Genomic DNA, 20745 nt, shown 5'->3' on the forward strand with positions numbered 1-20745 from the left:
AGTGATGCAACCCGTCAGGATGCTCTCGATTGTGCGGCCTAGAACCTTTTGAGGATCTGAGGACCCATGCCAAATCTTTTCAGTCTCATTGGTGTCAGCTTGAGGGGCAATGTACACAGCTGCAGATTTGTGGACTCGAGCCACATGACTTGGACTCGAGTCTGACTTGAGTCACCAATTTGATAACACGGGACATGACTTGACTTGAAATGAAATAAAATAAAATTACATGACTTGACTTGAATTTGAGAATGATGAATAGAAATTATCTTGCCAGGTTTTGTAATGTTTTGTCACTCATTTTGTGCCACAGAAGACAGTAGCCTCACCCTAGCAAAAACGTGCAACAGATTGGCTAGTGAAACGCACACTCTTCCCTCGGATTGGACCAACAAACTGTCAATCAACAGGTCGGGTGAGCTAGTGATCAGATTGCTGATTTAATGTACAGCCAGTGTTGACTCGTCATTCAGAGCCCCACCTGTTTAGCTATAAATAAAATAAACGTTTTTCAAGTGTTTAACCTGATTTGCATGTTATTTTGGCATTAATATGTGTCACACATCAGTTTGCAAACAATGTAAAAAAAAAAAATCAAATCATTGAGTTAATAAAGCCGCATACAAACATTGTCTCTCTTTTTCATAAGGCAGCTCCAAAATGCAGGTGTTTCAGCCTAGCTCAATGCTTTCTGTGGTGGTGGGGCAGCCAGCAGAAAATACATAGCGTAGGGGTTGGTAATGTTCTCTAGTTGTGCCGTGATTGGCTCAGTGTTCTGTCACTCATGGGGACACTACGTCACTGCAAAATCTACGGGTAGAGCTCGAAAATGAAGGCCCCTTGGGTGCTGCCATAGTTACATTAGAAGTGCCCATCCAAGAAGGCTCAAGGTCATTGGCCACAGATAAAATGACCGTCAAATCACGTTGTATCTACAGTAGCTTTGATTGGACTGAACATGTCAACATTATACTTTCAAAATCTTAGCTAGGAGGCTAGCAGTCATCTTTTCATTCCTTGTCATATGAAGAGAAATTATAGACAAAACGTATCGGTCCTCATTGGCCATTGGACATAAACATTACACAACAAGTTGGAAATCGCAAATTCAACTTTGAGTGGCTTGGAAGGAATCCAAAGCAATCACTAGCCTGCTATTCAGTGGAGTGGGTGTGTGGTCCAAGTCTGCGTTTAAGGGTCTCTTTTCAAGCTTAAAAGGATAAACATTCAACATGATGGTCCAGAAAAGGCTGAATACATAGGCCATGCTATAAATCCAGCATGACTTCTGCTGTGTTCAAAACAACTGGAAACTCGTAACTGGGAAATCTCAGACTTCAGTGAGTTCTAGACAACTGGGAACTCAGGGGGAAAAAACTAGCTCCGACTGGGAAAATAAGTTTTGAACAGTCATCAAACTCGGAATTCCAAGTCGGGAACTCGGGCCTCTTTCTAGAGCGCCAACCTGAAGATCACTGTCGTCATGATCCGACTTTGTTTTTTCCAAGTTCCCAGTTGTCTTGAAAGCACCATAAATCCAGAGAATGCCAGACTTTGATGACAAAATTTGCCCACAAAGGACCACCGCGCTGCTTCCTGTTCAAGTGAGCACTGCACAACAACCTGAGTCCAAAAATTTCTTGTATGCTGCTGCATAAATTATGTAATATGCTAGGGAGATATGTATACTGTAGCTAAGAAGGTAATACTAAGTGTATGTTGTGTAGTAAGCTGTTAGTAGCCTATGTGCCTCACCCTAATAATTTGGTCCCTCTCCCTCTTCTAACTTAGCCTACTGTCTTCCCAGACAACTGGGAACTCGGAAAAAAACGAGCTCCGACTGGGGAAAAAACCCAGTTTTGAACGGTCATCCAAATCTGAATTCCAAGTCGGGAACTCGGGCCTCTTTCTAGTCCTCCGACTTTCTGATTTGCAGATCACTGACACATTGATTTGACCTCGTTTTCCCCCTGAGTTCCCAGTTGTCTTGAAGCGCCATGTGTCCTGTCCCTGTCATTCTGGTTGTGCATAATAGGACGTCGTGCGCGTAGAAATACAGTCTTGGCCAAAAGTTTTGAGAATGACACAAATATTAATTTTCACAAAGTCTGCTGCCTCAGTGTCTTTAGATATTTTTGTCAGATGTTACAATGGAATAGTGAAGTATAATTACAAGCATTTCATAAGTGTCAAAGGCTTTTATTGACAATTACATTAAGTTGATGCAAAGAGTCAATATTTGCAGTTATGACCCTTCTTTTTCAAGACCTCTGCAATCCGCCCTGGCATGCTGTCAATGAACTTCTGGGCCACATCCTGACTGATGGCAGCACATTCTTGCATAATCAATGCTTGGAGCTTGTCAGAATTTGTGGGTTTTTGTTTGTCCACCCGCCTCTTGAGGATTGACCACAAGTTCTCAATGGGATTAAGGTCTGGGGAGTTTCCTGGCCATGGACCCAAAATATTGATGTTTTGTTCCCTGAGCCACTTAGTTATCACTTTTGCCTTATGGCAAGGTGCTCCATCATGCTGGAAAAGGCATTGTTTGTCACTAAACTGTTCCTGGATGGTTGGGAGAAGTTGCTCTCGGAGGATGTTTTGGTACCATTCTTTATTCATGGCTGTGTTCTTAGGCAAAATTGTGAGTGAGCCCACTCCCTTGGCTGAGAAGTAACCCCACACATGAATGGTCTCAGGATGCTTTACTGTTGGCATGACACAGGACTGATAGTAGCGCTCACCTTGTCTTCTCCGGACAAGCTTTTTTCCAGATGCCAAAAAACAATCGGAAAGGGGATTCATCAGAGAAAATGACTTTACCCCAGTCCTCAGTAGTCCAATCCCTGTACCTTTTGCAGAATATCCTTCTGTCCCTGATGTTTTTCCTGGAGAGAAGTGGCTTCTTTGCTGCCCTTCTTGACACCAGGCCATCCTCCAAAAGTCTTTGCCTCACTGTGCGTGCAGATGCACTCACACCTGCCTGCTGCCATTCCTGAGCAAGCTCTGTACTGGTGGTGCCCCGATCCCGCAGCTGAATCAACTTTAGGAGACGGTCCTGGCGCTTGCTGGACTTTCTTGGGCGCCCTGAAGCCTTCTTCACAACAATTGAACCACTCTCCTTGAAGTTCTTGGTGATCCGATAAATGGTTGATTTAGGTGCAATCTTACTGGCAGCAATATCCTTGTCTGTGAAGCCCTTTTTGTTCAAAGCAATGATGACGGCATGTGTATCCTTGCAGTTAACCATGGTTGACCGAGGAAGAACAATGATTCCAAGCACCACCCTCCGTTTGAAGCTTCCAGTCTGTTATTTGAACTCAATCAGCATGACAGGGTGATCTCCGGCCTTGTCCTCGTCGATACTCACACCTGTGTTAACGAGAGAATCATTGATATGATGTCAGCTGGGCCTTTTGTGGCAGGGCCGAAATGCAGTGGAAATGTTTTGGGGGGATTCAGTTAATTTGCATGGCAAAGAGGGACTTTACAATTAATTGCAATTCACTGATCACTCTTCATAACATTCTGGTGTATATGCAAATTGCCATCATACAAACTGAGGCAGCAGACTTTGTGAAAATTAATATTTGTGTCATTCTCAAAACTTTTGGCCACAACTGTAGGCTACATGGCCTGTAAGAGAAAATTGTACATTGTATTAACAGTGATGGAAAAAGTACTCAATTGTCATACTTGAGTAAAAGATACCTTAACAGAAAATGACTCAAGTAAAAGTGAAAGTTACCCAGTAAAATACTACTTGAGTAAAAGTCTAAAAGTATCTGGTTGTAAATGTAGTGGGGGGATATCAGAATTAGTCTACCTGTGTAAGCAACTTTAGACAGATTCGATTTCTCAAGGGGGAGGCTGTGCTGTTTCGCTCTCTACCTGTGTCCCTTTAGATAGGACAGGTTAGCCAGATGCAGAGGCTATATCTTTTGGGCTATTTCCCATGCATATTTGGGTAATCTTCTTGCATGATATGGCACTTTCACCATTGGACATCCAAGACTTGTAAATAAATCTACACTCTAAAAATTAAAAGGTTCGCTGCAGGATCCTTCAGGTTAATTTAAGAACATATACTCTGCCATCAGTTCGTTTCTGAACCTTTGTGGATTTAAGGGGTGCTTAGAAGAACCCATTTCAAAAGAGAAGTTTGTTTTGGAACCAGCAGTTGACTCAGACCAGACAGAGAAGGGCTATGTACGTTGCTGAAAAGAGGAAGCCAGAAGCGCGCGGGTGGTTGGAGAGACGGGACAGATAAGAGATGACTTGCAACAGATCGACGTGGAAGGTGAGTGAACCTTAGCTATTCGCCAAGATAATAATTAATCAAACTACTATCAAATAATTAAAAGCAATACATGTAATGTAATTTTCCTTTTTCATCAGCTAGCCAAGCTACATGGCCTGTAATGTTAGCTGGTAATTGTATAAGTGTTGGTACGTTTTAGCTAACGTTAGCTTACTAGATTCAATATTGACAAATGTTAGTCCTCATTTAAACCCATGCTACTCTCACCATCTCATCATTGTGTGTGTGAGCCTGAGCCTGTCTCCATACTCTCCTTCTCAATGTGTGCAAAGCTCTTATTCAAAAGTACCCCTTGTTGAGAGACCAGACAGAGAAGGGCTATGTAAGAATTCTTCAGTGTTCCTACTCACATTAATTCACACTAATAACCTTTTTACACCATTTTGCCTACCCAGACCATAATGTGCTAACTTTATATATTTTTTTTTCTCACAATGCTCCTCTGACCTCGGTCCCAATAATATGTCATGACATTTCTCCTCTCTACTATTTATTTTAAGGAGGTACGGCATGATGGAGAATAAATACAAAAAAGAACGTCAGCCGCTTGCTCACGTTGCAAAAGTACAGGACATGCAGAAGAGGTTTGGGAGGTAAGGGGGGAAAAAATAAGCCCAGATGACACCGAAAATGAAGACCCAAGGTAATTGCCGACAGAATCATTGCAGAAACTGAGAAGAGGGGTGTGGCCATGGAGTTGCTGAATCTCTACAAGACGACACTTCTCTCACACGGAGGAGGCTCACAATGGTAATTTTTTTAAATCAATGTTACTGCATGTAAAATGTACCCTTAACAGAATGCAGCCGTTCTAATTCTATTGATTGTAATCCAGCCTTTTTATTACACACCCTCTAATTTAAGGTTTTAAGGTCACTGCAGCCATTTTGTGCCTCTTACCTCTTCAAAGAAGATCCAAGTGGGCTGTATGTCAGACAGGGTATGTATTTCCCAGCAGACAAATAAATAAATGCAAAGTTATGTGCTGTGCTCAGTTAAGTTACTGTTTGAAATATGACTTGAGTAACCTTTGACTTTTTATTTTTACTTCTTGCAATGTGTAAAATTCCTATCACTTACCAGAACAATAGAGGGGAATCCCTTTTCAGATGAAAGCCACATCCAGCTCTTCCTGGATGGATAGAAGTTACTCACTGAAAAGCCGGAGGACATCTCCATGGGATTGGGAGTGGCAATGGGGGTCATTTCCTTCTTAATATTGAGTATGCAGCATCAGTAAAAAGTATTATGCTGTTAATTCAGAAATGTGTTCTGGGAATTGATGAGGGGTTAAATTACCAACAAATTTTGTATGAATGGCAAACTTTTTGCAGTAGAAGGATAAGGGAGACCAGCAATTTCTGTGATGTCTGCAAGTGAGATGTGACTAGTCAATAAAATGAATTGGCTAAGTTTGCCAATCAATGTAACTTGTATTTTTTTGTTATAATTCACAATGGATTACAAAGGACAAAAAGGTTCCTACAGGAACCTTAACACCCTAAAAAGGTGCTTTGAGGGAACTTGAACAGTTCCTCAGGGAAAAGGTTCCTGGAAGCACCATAAGGGATTCTGCCGGTATTGTAATCTGAGGAACCTTTTCTTTTTAGAATGTACACTAAGCACATTAACCTGCCTTTCCTTCTGATTTCATGCCCTATTTTGCATCAAAGTGTGTTGTAGACAAAATATTGAAAAGAGCGGTCTGGTTGCCTCAGACACTTGTAGTTGAACAAGTCATTACATTTTTTTTTTTTTTTTGAGTCGATAACTTGTGAATTGACTTGCGCTTAGAATGCACGACTTGACTCAACCTGTTCTACTTGGGACTCAACTTGACTTGCTTGTGACTCAGTCCCACCTTTGCACAGCTGTAACAATTGACAAAAACTCTTGGAATGTATTGGGGTCGGATTTGATGGTGAGGTATTCCAGATCGGGAGAAAATAACTGGTTCCTGTATGTTGCGACAATCACACCTTGAGTTATAATGAAACACCGCTCAGCCTTTAAATGTTCCTGGAGTTATTTCTTCCTACCCGTACGATGGATGAGAACCCTGGTGGGTGGGTTGGCTAGACAAATTGAAGAAAGCCACATTTCTGTGCAGATTGTCGCAGTTCCTTATGTCCCTCTGATAAAAGATCCTCGCACTGAGCTCGTCTACCTTATTTTAGAGATTTTACATCTGCAAAAAGCCTTTGAGTCCTTTAAATCATGGACACCTGTACTTATGACCCTAGCTAATATCATGCATGGTCACTGACACTAACACAAATTATGGGCATTCCTATGGATGTTTTACATTTCTTTTGTACCTGATATCATTTATTGCTGACTGTTTTTACCAATGTTACGTTGCCATGTGTTTCTGTCCCGCTGTGTTGTGATATCTTTTCCTGTGATTGCAATGTCACTGGTCTGGCCGTCAAATAAATACCAATGTTCATTTATCCAGGAGAGCTGATTTAAGGTTAAACAAAACTAGGATGTCTCCTTCAAGCTCCCATGTAAAAAAAATAGGTCCAATGCAGCTGTTATTTCAATTGAGTATCTTACTGTGACTTAATGGTAAACTAAAAAACAAAATTGCTTCTTAGCAAAGTGCTATTTTTCAAACAGAATTAGTTAAGACTGTCAGAGGTCTAATTGGAGGTATATGTAACCGGAACACCAGCTGTTATTGGCTGAGGAAAGTCATTGGTCTAGTAACTGATACTGCCTAGTGATGTCAACTGGCGGTCCAAAAACCCCACACTGCCAAACAAGCTGAAATTTCACTGGGTCTTTAAGCAGCTCTTACACTAAAGTGCATTCAGAATTTTAGTATGAAAATCATGACTACCTTGCCCCTTTCAATTTAGCTTAACCCTTTACACTCAGGAGAATTGGCCTCTATGGATAGGGCAAAATTGAAATGTTTCTTAAACTATGAAAAGCCCAGTCCACCTGCCAAGCATTACACACTCTACATTTAATACTCAAACCATTCAGTAAAAATAATATACCTGGAAAATGTGCGTTAGGTACAACGTAAGACCAAAAATGACCGGTGTGAGAGAGGACTAACTACGGTCTGTGGCACCACAACTCCGAAGTGTGCACAGTTCATTTCAATGCACTTTGACAACTATAACCACACTCTCAAACTGGATGGAAAAGTCACAAAGTCTTTATAAAAGCCAACAGAATGTTCATTTGACATGGTGGGATCTTTAAGTGGCAGTGGAAACATGTGAAAACCAACGTGAAGTGTTGGGTCGCATGTTTCATGAACTGAAATAAAAACATCCCAGAAATGTCCATATGCACAAAAAGCTTCAAATTGTGCTCACAAATTTGACATACCTGTGAGCATTTTCTCCTTTGCCAAGATAATCATCCACCTGACAGCTTCTTGCTATGCTACACCTGATTAAATAGGTGCACCTTGCCACAGATGTCTCAAGTTGAGTGTCCAATTGGCATGCTGATTACTAGAATGTTTACGGTAAGCCACCTCCAGTTTGAGAATTTGGCAGTACATCCAAATCTGCAGACCTATGGTGTTGAGTGGTTTTCTGATGTCAGTTCTAACAATGCCCCATGGGGGTGGTGTTATGGGCAGGTAAAAGCTATGGACAAATTGCATTTTATCAATAGCAATTTGAACGCACAAAAATACCATGAGCCTGAGACCCATTTAAGGTCTGACTAGAATCTTATTCCTAGTAATGTGAATTCTAGATGGCCTAACAAAAAAAAAAAAACAAAAAAAAAACTTTAAATCCTTCAAGTTCTGAATTTACCCTTATGTAGAAAATAAAATATTGCCAATTAGGAGGGATGGGGCTACTTGCCACAAGTTCAGAACAGCCATCAGTCAAGACCAATACAGCGCAGAGCCCTGAAGTCATTCATAGCACTATAGCCACAGCGTTCCAATTTAGGTGCTTGTCAGTGCCTGAATCTGCCATTTTCAACCTGTATATATGTGTAAAGGGCTACATATCAAATGTAGCAACCCGTGGCGTAAAGTACTCAAGTACAAACGTATTATTTATACCAACTACATTCCTAGAGACAATGTAATTTTTACATCATACATTTTCCCTGACACCCAAAAGTACTTGATCCACTTTCCTGTCAATGTAACAAGTCACTTATCAAGACTTGAGCTGTCATCCCTACTGCTGCTGATTTGGCGGACGCAAACACAAATGCTTAATTTGTGAATTAATTCTGAGTGTTGGTGTGCCCCTGGCTAGCTGTGAATAAAATTAAGAAAAGTGCGCTGTCTGGTTTGCTTAATAAGCTATTTGAAATAAATTTACATTTGATAAAGTACATTTAAAGCCAAACACTTCCTCAAGTAGCATTTTATTGGGTGACTATCTTCACTTTTACTGAAGTATGACAATTGGAGTACTTCCTACCACTACATATAACTTTTCAGAATCATAAAAGCTTTTATATTGGAATACTGTTCAAAGGCAAAGTCACTTAACCATGGTCAGAACCAAATGAGTTCATTTCATTGCCTAAAGGTCTATAATCTGAAACCACATCACTTGTGTAGACCTAATCCCCATGGACCAAAATTATGATTAGAAGTGTATAAAGAACAAGCCCATAGAAAATGCAACATTCTTTATTGATTAGGCATAAATAATTAAACCGCATATTTTACGCCACAGATGACACCACTTCCTGTGAAAAAAAAGCAAAAATTGTATTAGGCCAAACTTGAAGCTTATTTGATTTTAAATAAAATATAGAACAGCCTACTGTACCTCTGAAAAGTTAGTATCGTCAGGTGAAGGTTGTGTAGAGGGAGAATCGCCATGTTTCTCCAAGTCAGTCATACTGGTCTGCTTTACCACAGGGCCTGCTCGCCTAGGAATGGAAGAGAAAAAGTTCAATCTATTGACAAACAGCTCACATTAGAAAGCATTCTAAACACAAGAAACCTAGTAGATTGATATGTTCAACTAAATGGTGGAGCCATACAAGCAGTTTGGATGGCGTACCTTGTGTTTGCAGTCTTCCTCCTGATCACGGCAACGAGGACACTGAGAACTACAATCCCAGCACAGAGACCAACAGCCCCATAGATTAGTGGGCCTTGCATGGTCTTGGTGAGCTGGTCTTGGCAGGAGTCTCCACTGTAGCCTAGATCACAGGCACAGGAGGTGCCCCCATTGGTCTCCACACACTCTCCATTCCCATTACAGCGCTTCTCACTACACTGCTGCTTGACATCCAGGTTTCTCACCAGCCCACTGTTGTCCAGAGAGGTGGTAGTGCCAGGATCTGCAGACATGGGAATGCTGGGGCTTGGAGGCAGGGTTGGAGCTTTGGACTGGACTTCAGACTGCCCTTTGAGATGGACACCTGGTGGAGAATCAGACTAGTTTTGTATTCAATTGAGGTTAGGTTATGACAGTGAATCATGGTCCAGGGAACCCCAAGAGCTGCACATTTGTTTGCCTTAACACAACTTAAAATAATCAAAGCTTGTGTTAACCACTTCAGGTGTGTAGTGCTAAGGACCCTCTAGGACCAGGTGTGGGAAATGCCGAGTTACAGCTAAGATTGTTAATTTCAGGCATTGCTAATAGAAATCTCACAATTCTCATCCGAGGTGTCAAGGCAGTCAGGATGCCCATCACAGAACTTCTCCAGGGGGAGGCATGTGTGCCCATCCAGACAGGGTCTACTACCAGCTGGGCAGTGCTGGTCTAGGGTGCAGTGTGTGGCATTGACTGTTTGATGGCCATGGGCACACCTACAGGTCCTACCACCAGGGACAGCCAGACACAAGTGACTGCAGTCTCCATTCCCATCTGAGCAGAAGTTGAAGCCTAGAAATAGGTGTGTATGAGGAAGAACAAAATGTGAGAAGTCTCAGTAAATAGAGTAGTGTGCAAATGTTGTGGCCTTTCTTACCCATCTGGCTGGACTTGCTGTAGGCCTTCAAACTGACAACTTCAGTGTTGACCTCAAACCAAAGTGTATTGATCAGTTGGTTGTCTCTATACCAAACTTGGGTCATGTCTGAAACATTTGATATGTTCAACATTAATGATAATCCAGAACCATGGTGAAAGAACCATTACCCTTAGTTCTACTTTGATTAATGTATCAGAGCCATCTTCTGGCTACAGTAATATGTGGCACTCAGTACTGGCAGCTGTGTAAAGAATAATCTACATTACCACGGTCTGTCACCCAGAGGAGCATGCCGTTGCTGAGTGCAAATGCAGTCAGGCCATCCCCAGTTGTAAACTCATTGTATCCAGAACCATCAACTCTGACGGAGCCGATCACCCCAGCACCTGGAACATAAAAGTATTCCATCACCACCTATAGATTGACTTAAAGGGAAGGTTTGTATTGTATAACAGTGGTTCCTCACCGATGTCAGCCCAGTAAATCTCCCCGCCATCATTGGAGAAAGTCAGGGAGGTGGGCTGCACAGCATCCTTCCAAACCAGAGCTCGCTTCCCCCCGTCCATGTGAGCACACTCCACATGAGCACCTTCCCCCTGCTTGGTAAAACAGAGTCTTCCACTGAGTGGGTGAAGAGCTATGGACTCCAGACTTCCCATATCAGGAATTAACACAGCAGTGTGTTCCCCATTGGAAGAGGTGACCTGCAGGCGTGGCTGTTTGGTGCTACTCCAGTATAAGTTGAGGGTTATCCAGTCTAGAGCCAGGGCTGTGACAGTGTCTCCTTTAAGTTGCAGGAACTGGCCGCGAGGCACCAAGCTGGTCTCCTTCAGCTTGAAGAGGCCTACAGAAGACTGGCCAGAGTCAGCCAGGTACAGGATCTTGTCGCGTAGGGTGTAATCCAACATGGCTGCCTCATTGACATTGGCAAGAGGTAGGGAGAGGTGCTCAGGCCAGGTCTTCAGGCCCACAGCACTGAGCATAGTCTGCAGGTAGATCTAGAGACATATATACATACATCTAAGTACATGGTGGTGGAGAAGTTTGTTGCTTACTCCTAAATAACTGCACACAAGTATCACGCAAAGCCAATCGGGCTTCCAGACTCAAAGTACAGGTTATTACTGAGAGTTTACGTGATGTTACCAGGCATTCCTATGAGCTTTTCATTTGAGAGGACAGGGACTTTGATTCATTAACATGTAGCTAGTGGCATTGAATATAGTGCAGTATCAAGTGAAGTGGGTAAACCTGAGTGGGCAGAGTCCTACCTGTGTGACAACAGTTGGAGACAACACCAAGAGGAAGGCCGAGTTGGCCAGGTTGGAGCAGTTGAGGCCATCATCCGCTAGGAGCAGACCAGAGGGACACTTGCAGACCCCTTTGGGGCCAGGGGCCAACACACACAGGTGAGAGCAACGAAGTTTCTCACAGGGACTATCGGTGCTTGTTTGCAGCAGTGGATGAATGACCTGCACCCCCAGATGCATACAAATCATTAAGCACACATTTGAAAACAAACATGATCTTCATGCAATTACAGCAAACCCATGAGATTGCCATCTTATTTAGGTGAAATTAAAATTTGTTTACAATTCACACATTGAAATTGGGGAAAAGATACTTGCTTTGAGTCCAAAGGGTTGTGCAGGTCGTTTAAGTAGAACTTTGCAGTTCTTTCCAGTGATTTTATCAGCCCCTTGAATAGTTCCCCTCTTGGTGTCTGACCAGTAGAGCAGGTCATTGAAAACTGTGACTGAGAATGGGTTGGTGGTCTCCGTCAACTGCAGAATCTTCAGGAGGGAAAGGAACAGATAGCGGACATTGAAATATGGCTTTTAGGTTATCCAACTCAGGTAGGATTTCATTTAAAGCGCCGTTACACTACAAGTCTGATCTAGTCCTATGCAAACACCCATCCATTTGTAGTACCTTGACATCCCCGCCATCCAGGGTGGCTGAGCCAATGCCCCCAAGCTTTTTGTCCGTCCAGTAGAGCCGCTCCCCTATTGGGTCCACAGCCAAACTGCCTGGCCAGCTGAGGCTGTGACTGACCACCACTCTTCTCTCAGACCCATCCATTCCTGCCCGCTCAATTTTTGCCTCGTTACTAATCGCCGACCAGAACATGAGCCTGCAATTAAATCCAAATCAATGTTTATTGTTGATTACTGAAAAGGTCTCCTGAAAACAAAACACATAAATCATTAAATAACACGAGCCTACAATAAAAACACCAAGATTGTTTAGCAGCATGTATTAATTTGGTCACAATCACCCTTCTCCAAACCAATATAAAAGCACTAGAATGTTTATTTGGGTGCTGTTCAGTCACAACTACAAAATATACTTGCCCCTTCTGTGGCAGGAGTGCCAGAGAAAGAGGTTGTTCAAAATCCTTGTCAAGAATGACAGTGAGATCCAGAGTGCTTGTAATAGTTGAGTTTAATCCAATAGCAATAATCCGACCACCTCCAACACCATCAATCCAGTACAGGTTTCTCCCTACCCAGTCAACAGCAATGCAGTCAACTTTGACACCTGTAGAGGTCAAAATGTTTAACAATAAATGAACAAATAACTTTGACCTGTTGTTTTCACAGTGCCATTTACAGCCTCATTTGTTGTGCTTAATTTAACCATAATACTAACCTTTGAAAAGAGTTCCTCGTTTCTTTTGGTCTAGAGAGGACCACTTTATGCTCTCTGAATCCAGGCTGACCCAGAACACCCTCTGATCCCGCCAGTCATAATCCACAGACACGATGGCTTTCTTAGCAGAGGACACCAGGACATCCAGACTACTGCTTCTCAGCCCAACAAGGAACAGGTCTGTCTGCACAGAGGCCAGAAGATAAGGCTCACCTGCGGGAAAAGAATGTGGGTTGGTATAGACCCGTGTGATGTATACGAGTACTTCAGCTAACATACCCTGCATTCCGAAAGTCCGTTCACTGTCCTGCACATTCATCCCCAATTTAAAAAAAATAAATAATCAAGCAGAGGGAATTTCCATGATTGTCACTAAGCCTTGATATTTTACCCATGATCTTGCAGCGGCGGCCGTCAGATTCCAGCAGGTAACCAGGGTTGCAGTGACAGTGGAAGGAGCCCTGAGTGTTTACGCATGAGTGGCTGCAAACACCTTGTCTACCACCGTCACACTCATCAATATCACCACAGGACACTGCATCCTTGTCGAGCTGGTAACCAGCCTTACACCCACACCTCTTTATGGGAGAGAAACAGAAGCGGTAGAGGTGGTCAAACACAATGAGAAGCAGATAAATAAAACAAATCTCTCAAGAGCATTTCCCCATTACTCACTGTTCCCTGTGGTGTGCTGTAGCAGTTTTGGACACAAAGGGCTTTGTCTGGACACTTGGTTTCACAGTCGCCACCCTCATCAGAACCATCAGCACAGTTTCTGACCAAGTTACACACCAGGGCTGTGTCCAAGCACTCTGACATACTAGCACACTGGAACTGGTGAGAGGGGCATGTTTCCACCTGACCGCCTATTAACAAATGTACAAAAACACAACTTAGTCCATTTTTAATGTCTGAATAATTGAAAGGCTTATTCATTTACTATTACAAAATCAATTTCAACATACCAATCCAGTAATTAACAAATCATACATAGCTTGAATAAGTTTCTCAAATTACGCACATCCTGCCTCGTCACTTTCGTCAGCACAGTCCTTTGTTCCATCACATCTCCATGCTTCGGGAACACATTGGCTCTTTGATGTACAGGCCCACTGGAACTCCCCACATGTCAATTGGACCATCTTGCAATCCTGAAAGAGAATTCAATATACTGCATTATACCCAAGTTTTGATTTACACCATGAGGTAAAAGCACATTAGCTACTAGCCTATCGTATAGCGAACAGCCATGCAAGCTCGTGAGATCAGGTGGCTTGAGGCTATCCTAAATCAAGAGTAATAAATAAGCCTGTAACCCATTAAAGAACTCAATTCTACATCGTACAAATCTTACATTAGCCATCCTGCCTGTCAGTTTCTGCCCACTTGCCAACTCCTTAATGAATTGTCATGCGAAACAGACTTGCACCCAGGCCAAATATTCCCACCTGTTCATCAGAGCCATCTTTACAGTCCTGCTCCCCATCACAGACCCACCCCTCCAGCAAACACTCCTGGCTTTGTGGGCAGCGGCGGTTGGTGGTGCACTGGGGGGGCTTGGTGCAGCTCTCCTCGTCAGAGTGGTCCCAACAGTCAGGATGCCCATCGCAGCGCATGCTTATAGATACACACTGACCACTGGTGCAACGGAACTCCCCACTGCCACAGCTCTCATCAGCTATGGGTAAAGGGGACCAATCAGCAATTTCTTAAATTGAACTTCCTCTAAAATCAAGTAGTTTGGACAAGATTTGACAGTTTCAACATGGCCCCAGTTCTGCTTAAGTTTAGCAGTTCCTTGGAAATGAAACTAACCACAGTTGGCCTCGTCAGTGCCGTCCAAGCAGTCCTTCTCGCCATCACAGAGGAAGGTGTCAGGGAGGCAGCGGGTCTTGTTGTCACAGTGGTGAGCACAGCCCTCCATGGGTTTCAGGCAGTGCATCTCATCAGAGCGGTCCTGACACTGGGCTACCCCGTCACACACCTGCCTCTGGTCAATGCACTTCTTCCCATGGGTACACTGAAACTGGCCTGAACATACAGTTTAAGAGCAATCAATAACAATGAAATGGTGAAATGTGAGGAATATTTCTAAGATGGAACTCTAAATATGCACACCATACAGTGGTCTATGCAACTGATCTTTGTGTACATGTTCAATGGGTTTGAGTGAATTCCTGCTAGTTAAAGGTTACAGTAAACATGTATTACACTAGAGAGCAGTACTGTCATGTACAGAATAAAAGCAGGTGGAGGAATATGCTTTTCAAAATGTCAAGCTACTATTCATGTTTATTTTTTATTTTTTTTGACCGATTCTTACCACTTCCACATTCTAATGAACACCCTTCCTCATCGGAGCCATCTTTACAATCTGCCTCTCCATCACACACATGGCTGTAAAGCACACACTCAATATTGTTCTGGCATGGTTTAGTGCCAAAAGTACACTTCAGGGGTGCTGGTGCCGACATTGAGGTGGCATTCCCTTCGTTGTTGCCGTCATAATCTTCAGCAACAAAATAGCGATGATTTTTATGATCAGTGGAGTCTGAATCTAAGGGTGAAATACTGACTTTAGTATCAAAGGACAAGAGGCAATACATTATAGCTCAACTTGTGTAAAGATAAATAAGGACCATTGTTTAAGCAAAACTCAAGAAGCTATAGTGACAGTGGAGGGGGAGGCATTACCACAGTCTGCCTCGTCGGTGCCGTCCAGGCAGTCCCTCTCGCCATCACAGAGGAAGATGTCAGGGAGGCAGCGGGACTTGTCACAGTGGTGAGCACAGCCCTCCATGGGTTTCAGGCAGTGCATCTCATCAGAGCGGTCCTGACACTGGGCCACCCCGTCACACACCTGCCTCTGGTCAATGCACTTCTTCCCATGGGCACACTGAAACTGGCCTGAACATACAGTACAGTTTAAGAGCAATCAATAACAAAGAAATGGTGACCTGTGAGGAATATTTCTAAGATGGAACTCTGAACATGCACACCATGCAGTGGTCTATGCAACTATGTTCTGTGTGTATGTTCTACTGGTATTTGAGTGAATGCAAATATGCTAGCTAGTTCAAAACATTGCTCCAGTTAACATGCATTACACAAGATGCACTGGTTCCACCTTCTGCGGTTACTGTACCACCATCTGAATTTCTCTGCCTGAAGTTCCCCCTCATGTGCATTTTACTAGTAGGCCTATGGTCTCATTAGTCTTGAAGTACCCCCTGTGGATAGGCCATGTAAAACCCAGGGATCCTAGTAGCCCTGGTTGGGAACCACTGCACTAGAGCAGTATTGTCTTACACAATATAAAACAGGGGGAGGAATATGCTTTTCAGAACGTCATACACATTTCTACACGCTGATTCTTACCATTTTCACATTCTAATGAACATGTTTCCTCATCTGAGCCATCTTGACAATCTGCATCTCCATCACACACATGGCTGTAAAGAACACACGCAGTCTCATCCTGACATGGTTTAGTGCCAAAAGGACACTTGAGGGGTGCTGGTGCAGACATGGTGGTAAACCCTTTGTAGTTGCGCGATTCATTTTCAGAAACTTCAACATGATGATTTTTATGACCATCAGAGTCTGAATCTGGGGAGATTCAAACTGACTTTAGTGTCAAAGGACAAGATGCAATAAATTGACATGCGTTTACATAAGTTGAAAGATGTAATAAGGACCATGTTTTATCAAAACTCTAGAGGCAATAGTGACAGGGGCATTACCACAGTCTGCCTCATCAGTGCCGTCCAGGCAGTCCTTCTCTCCATCACAGAGGAAGGTGTCAGGGAGGCAGCGGGTTGCGTTGTCACAGTGGTGAGCACAGCCCTCCATGTGCTTTAGGCAGTCCACCTCATCAGAACGGTCCTGACACTGGGCCACCCCATCACACACCTGCTCCTGGTCAATGCACTGCTTCCCATGGGCACACAGGAACTGGCCTAAATGAATGGACGAAACACTACTTAAAATGTTGGAGGGACAGAGATGTAACTTAAACTGATGATTTTATTGATTTAAAGATCCTGGAGTCCAGCCGAGGAAATCACTGATCTAACTCTAGATTGGTGAAAGCAATGGAAAGCGAGTGGAAACCTTCAGTGCATGTGACAGTGCAGTCCTCCTCATCAGAGCCATCCCTACAGTCAACTTCTCCGTCACACACATGCTTGTGGAGAATACACTCAGATCCAGTCTTGCAAGGTTTAGTGCCCAGGTTGCATTTCAATGGAGTCAGCACAGCTGCACTCAAAGCTATTTGGAAGTAATCAATAACAAATAATTAATTCTCTAAATATGAGATGTCTGAACAATGACACGCAAAGGAATTAAAGGTAATCATTTTCTGTGACTAACTATTGATTGTATAGGGCGGTCTAGTCAGTTTTTTGGTACAACTATTGGGCATTCACATGCTGTTATGGAGTTACGACTGGGAAGTTTCACTTGAATGACTAAGTCATAATTACAAGTGGGAAACAGATTTTAATTATTTTTTTAAACCCAGTTGGGTACTGACCTCTCACCTCAACCAAAGACAAATATATTGACAGTTCCAAACAGTGTTGATAACATAGTTAGCCAAATGTATTATTAGCAACATTGGCTACTTTATGAAGCTAGCTAAATTCTTACTGGTGGCAGATTTAGTCCAACATCAAAAACACTTAAACACAAGTTTAACAGATTAGTGAAAGCCGTCAACCACACGCATGCCCCATTACTCACCTGAGATTTCCAAAATTGCTATACACAGAAGCAGATAGAAAGCCATGCCTGATGATTGCAAGATGACCAAGTAATGCAAGTGCTCAGGTCAAGGATTTTTATAACGATGCCAGGTGATACTAATTGAACATTGAACCAATCAGTGAGGGTGAAGGAGCTCTATGAGGCTAATCTCACATGGACAGATGACAATTTTTTTTATTTTACTACTAAAAAAACAAGATTACAATGTCTTTGTTCAATGTCATATTACAATGGCCTCCGGCTAACTGATCTACAAATTACCTTGCATCATAAATAACTCATTATTATTTGTAGATCAGTCAGTCATTCACAATTTACCCATGATACATTGAGGTTTTGATCCTCTCGAACAAGGCCTTTGAGGACGATTTGTGGAGTTTGGGAGAATCTCAATTGCATTTCCTTGATTCCTTGCATCCTCTCTCCTCACCTCCTTCTAATGGGTTTTGAGAAGGAGGTGAGGAGAGAGAACGCAAGGACGAATCAAGGAAATGCGAGGAGGAGTCAAGGAAATGCAATTGAGGTTCTCCCTGTGACCCAGTAGTCTACATTGGCTTCCTCTCTTTGGCAGTGTTCGAAAGGATCAAAACTAATGTATAATGGATAAATTGTGACTGACTAATCTAGAAAATAATAATAAGTAGTTAGTTATGATGCAAGGTTCTTTGTAGATCAGTCAGTCGGCAGTTGCCTGCACTGTTGGCTGCAATATTGAACACCCAGGGCTTGCCTACTTTAAAGGCGATTCTTTTGACATTGCAGCTGACTTTAAAGGTTAGTCGAGACTGACTGACTGATCTACAAATCACCTTACATCCTAAATAACTACTCAATATTATGTGTTGATCAGTCAGTCAGTCTAAATTTACTCATCATGGTTTTGATGCTCTCTAAATGTTGCTTCCGCCCATCCTCGTTTTCCACATCCATGCAGATGAATGGAAGGAAATTAGGAAAGGAAGCCACTTAGACTATTAAGATGATACCATGGTGGGGAATCCGTTTGTGTCAGGGGGCTAGGGTCAGTCTGTTATATCTGGAGTATTTCTCCTGTCTTATCCGGTGTCCTGTGTGAATTTAAGTATTCTCTCTCTCTCTCTCTCTCTCTCTCTCTCTCTCTCTCTCTCTCTCTCTCTCTCTCTCTCTCTCTCAGAGGACCTGAGCCATAGGACCATGCCTCAGGACTACCTGGCCTGATGACTCCTTGCTCTGTCCCCAGTCCACCTGGCCGTGCTGCTGCTCCAGTTTCAACTGTTCTGCCTGCGGCTATGGAACCTGGACCTGTTCACCGGACGTGCTACCTGTCCCAGACCTGCTGTTTTCAACTCTCTAGAGACAGCAGGAGCGGTAGAGATACTCTGAATGTGATCGGTTACAAAAAGCCAACTGGCATTTACTCCTGAGGTGCTGACCTGTTGCACCCTCGACAACCACTGTGATTATTATTATTTGACCCTGTTGGTCATCTATGAACATTTGAACATCTTGGCCATGTTCTGTTATAATCTCCACCCGGCGCAGCCAGAAGAGGACTGGCCACCCCTCATAGCCACCCCTCATGGTCCTGTGTGGCTCAGTTGGTAGAGCATGGTGTTTGCAACACCAGGGTTGTGGGTTCGAATCCCACGGGGGACCAGTACGAAGAAAAAAATTATGAAATGTATGCATTCACTACTGTAAGTTGCTTTGGATAAGAGCGTCTGCTAAAATGTAAATAGCCTGGTTCCTCTCTAGGTTTCTTCCTAGGTTCTGGCATTTCTAGGGAGTTTTTCCTAGCCACTGTGCTTCTACACCTGCATTGTTTGGGGTTTTAGGCTGGGTTTCTGTACAGCACTTTGAGATATCAGTTGATGTAAGAAGGGCTTTATAAATACATTTGATTTGATACTGTAATAGCGTGCTCAGCCCCCTCCTGTACTCCCTGTTCACCCATGACTGTGTGGCCACACGTCTCCAACTCAATCATCAAGTTTTCTGACGAACAAGTGGTAGGCCTGATTACCAACAATGACCAGACAGCCTACAGGGAGGAGAAGACCCTAGCGGAGTGGTGCCAGGACAATAACCTCTTCCTCAACGTCAACAAAACTAAGGAGCTGATCGTGGACTTCAGGAGCCAGCAGAGAGTACGCCCCATCCACATCGACGCGTTGCAGTGGAGAGGGTGAAAAGATTCAAGTTCCTCGGTGTGCACGGACAACCTGAAATGGCCCATCCACACAGACAGTGTGACGAAGAAGACCCTCACGAACTTCTACAATGCACAACTGAGAGCCCCATGTCGGGCTGTATCGTCTCCAGAGGGTGGTGTGGTCAGCCCAACGCACCACCAGGGGCACACTCAGTGGTGTAGTGGAGGGTATATGCAGGTATACCCACTTATTTTTCAGTGAGCATTGCATATACTCACATCTTAATCCCCACGATGCATTTCAAAGTAGTGTAGTGGAGGTATATGCTGTATCAATTAATAAGGTTTGATTTGATTTATTAGGATACTCATTAGCCGACGCCAAAACCGACAGCTAGTCTTGCTGCGGTCTGACACGTAATGAAAAATACATTACAAACAAAAGAAAAGATGACAAACTGATGGAACAGACTAGAATGTTTAGCTTAAAATGTTGATAAACTATTTCTTCACATTTTAGGCACAGCAGTGTGCAAGCACAAGGTGGTAGGCCTACGCACCAATGTTCCAAAATGCAATTTGAGGGAAAACACCTTTCTAAAATGTGCACCACACATGCGAGCGGTTTCATGGACAGAGATGAAAATATCCATTCGAAAATTAGAAAGAGGTGAGATTAAAGATGCAACAACTATCATGGTTACTAATATGAATAGGATAATGCCTTTCCCAGCTAAACAATGAAAGGAAGAAAACCAACAGAACAGGAAAATAATTAATCAGAAACCTGTGAATTTCTGAGTCAGTTGACAGCCTCATTTATCTGTTCAATAGTAGGCCTACCAATAGCTTACCTGCACAGTACAGCTTGGGTTGGCCTGACTGTGAAAGACCAATATGGGATTGATCATTTTTGGTCATTCAGTGTGTCACTGTTTCT

At 43.1% G+C, this 20745-nt stretch overlaps 1 protein-coding gene and 1 long non-coding RNA gene across 2 annotated transcripts; one reads left to right on the forward strand and one right to left on the reverse strand.

Moving 5' to 3' along the window:
• The first annotated feature begins 4259 nt into the window (after window positions 1-4259).
• Window positions 4260-5757, forward strand: LOC115199614 (uncharacterized). The gene is made up of 4 exons (XR_003879388.1): window positions 4260-4300; window positions 4822-5071; window positions 5186-5261; window positions 5405-5757. It is a non-coding gene; the product is annotated as an uncharacterized LOC115199614 (long non-coding RNA).
• A 3178-nt stretch (window positions 5758-8935) lies between these two features.
• Window positions 8936-17708, reverse strand: LOC115199868 (low-density lipoprotein receptor-related protein 2). Its single transcript, XM_029762384.1, has 23 exons — window positions 17651-17708; window positions 17018-17176; window positions 16648-16863; window positions 16283-16513; window positions 15599-15811; window positions 15228-15461; window positions 14720-14935; window positions 14353-14582; window positions 13926-14055; window positions 13580-13770; window positions 13296-13482; window positions 12905-13117; window positions 12607-12793; window positions 12185-12386; window positions 11881-12045; window positions 11524-11724; window positions 10719-11250; window positions 10519-10638; window positions 10250-10357; window positions 9931-10164; window positions 9331-9694; window positions 9094-9196; window positions 8936-9010 (listed from the first exon to the last, which is right to left on the reverse strand). The coding sequence occupies exons 1-23, from the start codon at window positions 17694-17696 to the stop codon at window positions 8987-8989; spliced, it is 4506 nt and encodes a 1501-aa protein (XP_029618244.1). The 5' UTR covers window positions 17697-17708; the 3' UTR covers window positions 8936-8986.
• Between the last annotated feature and the right edge of the window lie 3037 nt (window positions 17709-20745).

Source organism: Salmo trutta, chromosome 9 (genome assembly GCF_901001165.1).
Source record: "Salmo trutta chromosome 9, fSalTru1.1, whole genome shotgun sequence".
Lineage (NCBI taxonomy): Eukaryota > Metazoa > Chordata > Actinopteri > Salmoniformes > Salmonidae > Salmo > Salmo trutta.